At 35.8% G+C, this 9400-nt stretch overlaps 1 protein-coding gene across 2 annotated transcripts; it reads left to right on the top strand.

Annotated features, from left to right (window-relative positions):
* The first annotated feature begins 1072 nt into the window (after positions 1–1072).
* LOC143877677 (uncharacterized) lies at positions 1073–9147 on the top strand. 2 transcript variants are annotated; one of them, XM_077379865.1, is made up of 6 exons: positions 1073–1241; positions 1464–1515; positions 3276–3702; positions 4144–6247; positions 6972–7181; positions 8671–9147. In XM_077379865.1, exons 3-6 carry the CDS (start codon positions 3374–3376, stop codon positions 8986–8988), a joined length of 2961 nt encoding a protein of 986 aa, XP_077235980.1. In that variant the 5' UTR covers positions 1073–1241; positions 1464–1515; positions 3276–3373; the 3' UTR covers positions 8989–9147. The 2 variants fall into 2 exon arrangements, with proteins under 2 accessions (XP_077235980.1, XP_077235982.1); XM_077379867.1 differs by lacking the exon at positions 1073–1241 and adding an exon at positions 1299–1365.
* Positions 9148–9400: the final 253 nt, after the last annotated feature.

Below are 9400 nucleotides of genomic sequence, written 5' to 3'. Positions count from 1 at the left end.
CGATTGTCCATATCAATGGGTTGTGCCAGTTGAACAAGGAGTATGCTGGTTTCTGTCTTTACAGTATGGATTGGATGGTCAAGATTGTTTGAAATATTCCATTTTGGGGTATGGCCCATCATGGTGAAGCCCACATGATCTACAAAATTTGAATGACCGTAGAAGGGAAATGTTATCAGCACTAGTGTATTTTGATAAGGGCACTCCTCACTTTATTAAAAGTACAGTATGGCCCGCACCATAGGATGATCCAAACCGTCCATTAGATGGGCCACACCCTAAATAGGTTGTGTCCCAAATCTTATTTCCATAGGTTGATCCTGGTCCTCATCAAAATACACTAGTGCTGATAACATTTCTCCATTAGAAATGTTGATGACTCTGCGTTTGACAAAGACATGTCCAACGCGTTGGATTCAAATCATTCAGCAATTAAGAGCGAGCCAAAAATCGAAAAATTCGTCGCCCGCCTTAATAAAAATATGTGGGATTCCTACAACGGATGGATGCTGAGCAGGATCCGGTCATATGGAGTGAAATTACGTAATGCTCCTTATCCGATTGACTTCATGTTTCGATTATTTAGTCCTCATATCGAGGGGTGAAATTGTAATTTCATGAGATGATTCCACCGGTTGCACCGGTGTATTCCGGTAACTATATGGGAGCGGTGTGCTCTAACGGTTGAAAAGGTGAAATTACAGAATTATCCCCAATTCTTTAGAAAAGTAAGAAATGAAAAATAACAAAAACACCCTTCTTATTGAAGGTTCTTAAAGATGATCACCATCTAGCCTTAAGATCACTCCTCTGCCCTACATATGCCACGTGGAAATGATTGCTCATGATAGGTCACCAGATCAACGGTCTTGATTAGATATATGACTCCATGTGGGAACCAATATGATAGGCTGCGATTTATTGTAAGTTTCCAGTCATTCATGAACTGACCAAAACGCCCCTAATTAACACATTTTATATCAGAAAGCTCAGTATAACCCGAGGAGGGCATTGTGGTAATATTAACAGACGTTTCATCTTTTTGAAAGAGTAAGTAATCTTCTCACGCAAGTATAACCAGACCGACAGGGGGTTTAGGGTTTAATTTTGTGAAGGTTTTTAGTAAAGATAATCTTTCAAAGGTCTCCGATTTTTTCCCGATTATTCCACTTATAGCAAGCAGTATTTCTAATTTCTTGGCGGAAGGAGTTTAGGGTTTAATATTCATTCCGATCCGTAAGGTAATAATCGCCGATTATCTTCTTTTTTTTTATTTTTTATTCTCTTCTTTTTTTATACCCCGAAAATCATGCGATTTTCCGTTACTTTGCATTTTGAAAACCCAGAATTTTCTCACAGTTAACGGTAATTTTTTTTTGTTTGATCATTCAATTGAAAGTAATTTATTGACGTAGTAATTCAAGATTTGGAGGCTTTTCTAAAGGTTTTGATTTTCTCTATAGTTGAAAAAACAGAGGAGATTTCAGAGCCTGGTTCATGCCAAAAAGAGCAGAGGTATGCTTCATTTTCCTCTTTTCAAAATTTCTATACTCATTTTTTTGTGTACCGGATTTTCTTTTCCAATTTATTTGTATTTCCTTGTTCATTTCACATTTTTGGGTTTCTGATTTTGGTGAAATTCAGGGGTTTTACTTGATTTCTTAGAGTGTTCTTGGTTTTTTACTTCTTGGTATTAAATCTTTCTTTTTCTGGTTTTTTTGTTTTTGTTTCGGACTTTCATTTGAGTAGTAGAAATGTTTGTGGAGTTGATTTTAACTGGAATCCCAATTTTCTTTGGTTACTGAGATTTTTCCTTTGAATTTTTTGAGGAAATTTTCAAGAGCGGGCTGTTTTTCTTTTCCGGTTAACATCGATTTTGAAAAAATTGGTATCTTTGAAATTTGTGCAAATTACAATTCTACATACTCTAGTTTTGAAAAGCTTTTTTAAAAAATTTCCATGGATTCTTAGGAGTTTCATGAGTTTTGATGAATATCCCAATACTTGTTTTCTTCCATGTTAGAAGCCATTGTTTTGTATGTCATTTGTTTATGAGAATCTGTCAGAGCCCAGATTCGCCCTTTTTCTTCTTGTCAGAATAATTTATCCATTTTCCTTGTTTTCTTTCTGGAAAGTAAAGTTGCTGAAATTTATGTAGTACTTCTCATTTAGATTTCTCACTATTCTGGTAAATCTTATTCATGCAAATCTTCTTCTATTTTTTCAATAGGGTTACAGTGTGAAGATTTTCTTCTATTTTGAGCTCTTTCTTGAGATTTTGAAGATCTTTGTGAGAACTGAAAAGATTCTTTTTAGGGAGCAGTTTCCGAATTTATATAGTTCCTTTTCCAATTCAGGTTTTGAAGATCTTTTCCTTTTATACTTAATCTCAAAGGTCTAATACACGATTTTGAGTTCTAAAAAAACCCATGTTTTCTTTTGACCTTTGGAGGTTGTGAAGGTTTTTATGAAGACATAAAGAACATCGAGGTCTAATACAACTCATTTTTGAGTTCTGAAACCCTTTTTATTTTATGAGCTTTTTGAACTTCTGTTCTTATTTCGTGTGAGTTTATGTTATTTCTAGCAACCATAATAATGTATATATTATAGGCCTTATTAGCCTTATTCGTTTTGGTCTTGAAGGTATTCTAAATCTATGAGAGGATTTATAATTAGAATAGCTCCTGAAGTTGTATGTTTTGTTCTTTAGTATGTGTTTCTCTTCTACTAGTCCTATCTGTTAAAGTATAAAAGATTAAATAACACCATCTCTAACAGCTTAAACTTTCGGGGTAACTGGTAGTTTCACACTATCCATCATCAATCATCTTTTGCTTCACGCATCCAAAACACATTTATGTTCCTCACGTTTGAAGTTTGTAGTGAGCTGATTCATGTATATATCTGTTTCTCAAGTTACATTGTTCTTTTCAGCATTCGGGTTCTCTTATTCCATCATTATGTTTATGCATCTCCTTGTTCTGAATCATAAGTTTACATGATTTTTCTGTTTTGAGCTTTGCATTTTGGTCTTAAACTTTCATGTGAAAATTTATGGAATATAACAGAATCATGAGTTATACTCTTTTCTTTTCTTTTCTTTTTTTCTTTTCTGATATCAATATTAATTTATTAGATGATTTATCTATCATATAATGGTTTTGAAGAAAAGGTCGAAAATCCCCAATTCGTTTGAAGTTACTCATGCATCTTTTTTTTATCCGTAGCAGAGGTCTAAAATCAAGCATTTGTTCTTTTCTGTCCATACTCAGGAGCTATACTCCTTCATGTTGGAGCTTGAGTTTAAGTGAGGTGTTCAAGAGTAGATCGATAGGTATCTTGGCATTCAATTGTAATCGAGAATTTTCGCATGAGGAAGCTATTTTTCTTTAGATCTTCTGCATCTAGCAGTGGAAATAGTAATCCAGTTCCTCCACCACCCAATAATGAGAAGCTTTATTGGGAGAACCCTTGGGAAAGTGGTGCAAAAAATCAAGAAAATGACAAGGTTCGAGATAGCTCCCAAAGCCCCAAGGACTTGGTTTTCGTACCAGAAAAGCAGTGCCCAGAAAGACAGGGATTTGTTTCAGGTCTCAGGAGAAGCCGTTCATTTTCATCTTCAGCCTTCTTCAGTGACCCAAGTGGATCTCCTTCTACCAGTAGTAATGCTCCACATCAATCAGCTGATTACCCAATTTGGTAAGTTCTTTGAATCTGCTACATGTTTACTTGCTTTTTTTATCCTTGAGTTTCACTTGAGTTCAGTGATTAAGTGGCATGTGGTTTTATCCTACTAGAGGCTTGTAATCCTTTGGTTCATAAATGTGCCTTTTTTCTCTAACCGGTTACTCTTTGGATTTTTGTGGTTTTCTGTGTATTTATCATGATTTTCATTTCTTTGTTTGCTGCTTTGTCTGCACTGATTGTCGCCAATGTGTTTTGCGGAAATTTTTGTATTTGCAGACACAACTTTTGTTTTTCTTTCTAAGCCTACGCACCCACACAACTTCCAGAAAGAACAAAATTGTTTTGATATTCAAAACTGTTAGCTGCACTAATCTTTGAACCTCTGTTGAAGTTCTACAGAAGTGTGCTATGCATCTAATATTTATTGTCTTTCTTCTTATCCTTTCTCTATAGCCTCCATTCTCTGACTCCAGAAAGGTGCCGCAAGCCCAAAAGAGGCGACCGAACAGCAATTCGAAAACCACATGGAGTAGAGAAGCTCGATTCTCCTATTTCATCAAGAGGTTATGTTGATTCGTCGGGTAACTCACCTTGCAGTTCTCCAGTCCCATTAAAATGTAGAGCTACTCGCTTAGCGCAAGCCTCAAGCAAAGTCCTAGACCTGTACATTGATGGGGAACAACAAGAAGAGAATTTACGGCCCAAAAGTGATTCTCAAAGAATTTCTCCCTCTACTGGAAATGATGGTTGTTTTATGGAGAACAGAAAACTGCCAAATTCAAGGCGGCCCCCACGAGTGCAGAATACAGCACCTTCTTCGCCAACCTATAAGAAAGAGTGTCTAAGATCCTCTTCATTTAAGGATGTTAGAAATGCAAATCCTGGCCATTCAACCAGAGATTGGACAGGAGATGATGTCAGGCCTGCTACACCACAAAAGCTTGCGAAGAACGTTGTTGAGAGATTATCCCAAGTATTTCCTCGAGGGCTTAAAATGAAATCCCAAGATTTGGACTGTGAAACCACTACCACGGTCGAAGATATCTTCGAGGATTACTCGGAGCCACAACCCAGCTTGAGTTCAAATGGCACCGTCCAGAAAGGTTTTTTATCTGAGCGTATGTCTCTTTATGATGCCCCTTGTGAAATTTCGAACGATTATGGCTTGAAGGAAATCCCAGGTTTCCAAACGCACGGTTATTTCCATGGTGATGATCCAGTGGGCATTAAGCATGAAAGTTCTCTGTACTCGAGGAGAAAGGAAGAGGATCTAGATGCCGAGTTACGTAGAAAAGGAAGGGAGGCTGAGGAGAGGGCCATGCTACTCTCAGAAGAGCTTGAACAGGTGAAACTTCAGAATAGCAGTTTTAGCGTATCTGCCTTGCTTCAAACGATTAGAAATATAACTGATGATCGGAGAAATTTAGCTGTTGAAGTGTCTTCTCAGATACAAAGCCGAATTGCTGAGAGGTCTTCTGCAAGTGAAGCACTTAAACTTGCAAAAATAGAATTAGACTCGCGAACGACGAGGCTGGAGAGGGAAAAGAATGAATTGCAGATGAGTTTGGAAAAAGAGTTGGATAGACGGTCAAGCGATTGGTCATTCAAGCTCAAAAAATACCAATCAGAAGAGCAGAGACTAAGAGAACGGGTAAGAGAACTAGCAGAGCAAAATGTCTCACTTCAAAGAGAAGTCTCTTCCTTTAACAGCAGAGAAGTGGAGGCTAGAAGTAGAATAATGCAGTCGGAGCTACAATTGAATGATTTGAGAGAGAGAATGGGGGAAGCAAAGGGGGATAATCACACTCTTCAACAGGCCATATCAAAGCTTCAAGAGCACACTAAAGGTTTAGAAGCAGATCTAGATTGCATCAAAAGTAACTACAAAGAGAAGGAGAATGAAAATAAGGAATTGCATAAAGCTATTGCGAGACTTCTAAGGATCTGTGGCGAGCAAGAGAAGACAATTAGTGGGCTACGACAAGGACTTAGTGAAGAAATCGGAAAGCAGTCTTTGGAGAAAGGTGATCTTGTGGTTAAATTGCAAATGGAGCATGTGAGATTGACTGGTGTGGAGCAGGTGCTAAGAAGGGAGATGGAATCTTACAGACTCGAAGTCGACTCCCTTAGGCACGAGAACATTAATCTCTTGAGTCGCTTGCAGGGTTCTGGAAATGGTGTGAGGTTTTCATCATTCAAACTTGACCATGAGCTCCGTGCTCGAGTTGAATGCCTACAAAATCAGTGTTTTTCATTGGTCGATGAGATTAGCCAGCTTTCTGGCAACTTGATAGATTTTGTAAAAACATGCCACATTCCTGAAATTCCTGGTTCAGAACTGGGAAAAGAAATTATTAGTAATGGGTTTGATGGGTATTCAATTGTTGAATACGATATGAAATTCCAGAGTTTTAAGAGGGGTTTTCATAATCTTAGGCAAAGTTTACAGATGACATTCGATATATTGCAAGAAAAGTCAGAACTTGATGCTTCTGAATCTCAGTCAGAGAGTACAGATGGTGGCATGTCAGGACATCCAAAGGTTCGTCCATTAAAGGTAAACCCTCAATTATAGTCACAAATGTCATCCTTAAGAATATCTAAGCAAAAGTTTTATTTGGGTAGTTTTAAATTTTGTACTTTCTTCTATTTTTCCCCAAAAATTACCAGAAAAAAATTATATAAAATATAAGATATTAGAACAAAATATGATATAGGCTTACTATTTTAATTTCTTTATAAATTTTTAATCTTTTTTAATAATTTTTAGATTTTTGTTTTTATAGTAATTTGTGAAAAAATTAAATAGAGAATATGGTGAGAATTTTTGACAATATTCTTGTGATAGAAAATATGGTGAGAATTTTTTTATTCTTGTGAGTAAAAATGTAGATCTCATGAGCTTTTCAAGATTGTGCAAACTTCTAGTTTTATTGTTAGTATTATTCTCGGTCTCTATGATATTATTCTCTCCTGTTTTTGCATCTACGTCATCACTCGAAGCATTTTCCATCATAGAGTGGCTTTTCCTTAAGAATAGATAATGTTAAAATAATTTTGGCATTATCTTGTTGATAAGAATCCATGTGCTGATTTTTATTATATTATAATAGCCTACTCTGTGAACAATGAGTTATTGATGTCTGATGATAGCTGGGTCAATGTTGTGAAGTTTCCATATTAATAGCCTTGATATTTCTTTTATTTGGATATTTGAACTTTACCATTAAAAAAAAAGATATTTGATTTTTGAGCTTGATGTTGTATTTTTGTTTATCTAGGAGAGTGATGCAGAATTTGACCTCAAGGCTGAAATCCTACTCACAAAAGTGTTACGTGAAAAGTTGTATTTTAAAGAGGTGGAACTTGAGCAACTGCAAGCTGAGCTGGCAACATCAGTCAGGGGTCACGACATCCTCAGATTTGAAATCCAACGGTCACAAGATTCAGTTTCCTGCCTGACACATAAGGTGAAGGATCTTGAACTTCAGGTGAGCACCTTAACTTTTATATAATAATTGAAATAATTTCCGATCCATCAAGATCATTTAATTTCGTTTTAAACACTTTTTAGTATTTTATTTTAATATTCAATTAGATTTTTAATTTACAGTTGCCTAATGCAAATCTTTGGTAAGAGGACTTTCTTATAAGTTTTTTGTAAATGAGTTTTTTATCTCAATCATCCATCAAGTAAGTCCACACGTATGGTATAGAGGTGGTCCACCAGATCGTTAGTGTCGATCCCCTCATGGACATGCCATGCGTACATAAGAGATAATGTCATTTGTGGTAACTTAAATGTTGATGGTTATTATTCAAAATTTAGGGGGATTTATCATTATTCAAAATTTAGGGGGATTTTACAAGTTGAGAGCAAGGGTTGTTTTTTTGTGCTTTTCCCTTGCTGTTATTTGCTGCATACTTTTTCCTTAATTTCCATATACTTTATCACTGATGTAATTCAGAAAATATAATTGTTGATTTGTCGTGATGAGTTCTCAGTTTATCTGTTTTGGATATTTTTCTCATTGTTTTCTCTTGTGGGCGTAAGTTTCTGAATAATTTATTGCTTTTATAGTCCAATTCTACTAGCTGCGTTCTTCTTCACCCATCTGCAACAAAATGTTTGATGACACAAGCCTAGTAATTGTATAACAATGCATTTATTTGGGCGATGGCATTACTGTATATGTCGTGACTGTATGATGTGATTCAATTTTTATAACATTTATTTTCAAGTAAGGATGTCGGCTGACATAACAATTGCTTGGTAAGGAAAAGAAATGGGCCTGAGTCTGGGCCTAAATGATTACGCCCGAGTCTCAGCCGGAATGATTACATGGTAAAATTGTATCCTATTAGCTGTGGACAGGCCTATGAAAGTAGCCTAAATCTCAATGGATGCATTAACTCCTTAGTTGTTTTCTCTATATCATGTGGCATAAAACAAAAGACGAGAAAACGTATATGAAATGTAATAGTAGAAAAGAAGTGAATGCAAATTTGAACCAAATAGTTAAAGCAGACCAAAGATGAGATTCAAGGAATACTAGCTCAACATTTCCATGGATGCTTGATTCCTTTGTTAGTTGTTTTCTCTTAATGAATGTGGCATAAATCAAACAATGAAAAAATGGTATATAAAGTGTAATAGTAGATAAGAAGTAGTCCATTTCAAAAAAAGTAGATAAGTAGTAAATGTAATAGTTGAAAAGAAATGAATGCATATCTGAACCAGGTATTCAAAGTTTTAAACCAGACCAAATTAATTCTGTGTGTGTTGTGTGTGAAGATTGGACTGCTTGATTTCATTTTTATTAGTGTGCACATTCTACATGATTTAGAAGAATTATGATGACTCCTGAATTCCCAATTAGTAATTATCCAGAATCATTAATTTGGTTTCTGTTGAAATAGATTTTATTTTCCTCTATGTATCACCATTATAATGGTTGGAACGGATTTAATTACTAACAGATGATGAGGAAAGATGAGAAGATAAATCAACTTCAAAATGATTTACAAGAGTGTATGAAGGAACTGACAATCACAAGGGGGATACTGCCAAAAGTTTCGGATGAGAGAGACTTGATGTGGGAGGAAGTAAAACAATACAGTGAGAAGAACATGTTACTCAACTGTGAAGTGAATTCATTGAAAAAGAAAATTGAATCTCTTGATGAAGACATACTTATCAAGGAGGGACAAATCACAATCCTAAAGGACAGCATTGACAAAAAGCCATTCGAAATTCTGTACAGTCCCCGTGCAATGAAAGAATTCACTCTAGACTGAACTACAGAGCAGGCAGGAAACCTGCATTTTTTTGGCAGACTTTGTTCATAGTCTTGTTTTTGTGATTTGTTTTGCTTTCTGCTTTGTGAGGTGGGGTTGAAGTTGTAAATCATCACATCAATATTCTTTGTAATAATCTCAATTTGTCTTTCCTTTGTTGATCTGGTTTGGAAGGCTTCATTTCCCATGTGGGGTGCTGCTGTGCTGGGGGTCTAATACACATGAACAAATATATTTTCTGCATTATTTTGAAATGGAATTGTGAATGGTTTGCACTGCTACCTGTTGGGTTTGACCTTAAAAACTTTTTTAAGACCTCAAAAAGACTTTGAAATAATATACATAGGTTCCTCTTGGATAGTGCACTGTTTGTTTGAATTACAATGGCAGCTTTATTGCAATTGCTAATTCG

This window comes from Tasmannia lanceolata, unplaced genomic scaffold, assembly GCF_043159265.1.
Source record: "Tasmannia lanceolata isolate RefF3 unplaced genomic scaffold, GAP_Taslan_0.1 ptg000005l, whole genome shotgun sequence".
Lineage (NCBI taxonomy): Eukaryota > Viridiplantae > Streptophyta > Magnoliopsida > Canellales > Winteraceae > Tasmannia > Tasmannia lanceolata.
Note: the sequence above shows the minus strand (reverse complement) of the source record. Positions and strands in the feature narration are given on the sequence as shown.

Excerpts from the sequence above, each read along its gene's own strand:
- LOC143877677 (XM_077379865.1), top strand. The coding sequence starts at position 3,374 with ATGAGGAAGCTATTTTTCTTTAGATCTTCTGCATCTAGCAGTGGAAAT. Across the intron at positions 3,703-4,143 it reads TCAGCTGATTACCCAATTTG|CCTCCATTCTCTGACTCCAG; the intron begins GTAAGTTCTTTG and ends CTTTCTCTATAG. Across the intron at positions 7,182-8,670 it reads TGAAGGATCTTGAACTTCAG|ATGATGAGGAAAGATGAGAA; the intron begins GTGAGCACCTTA and ends AATTACTAACAG.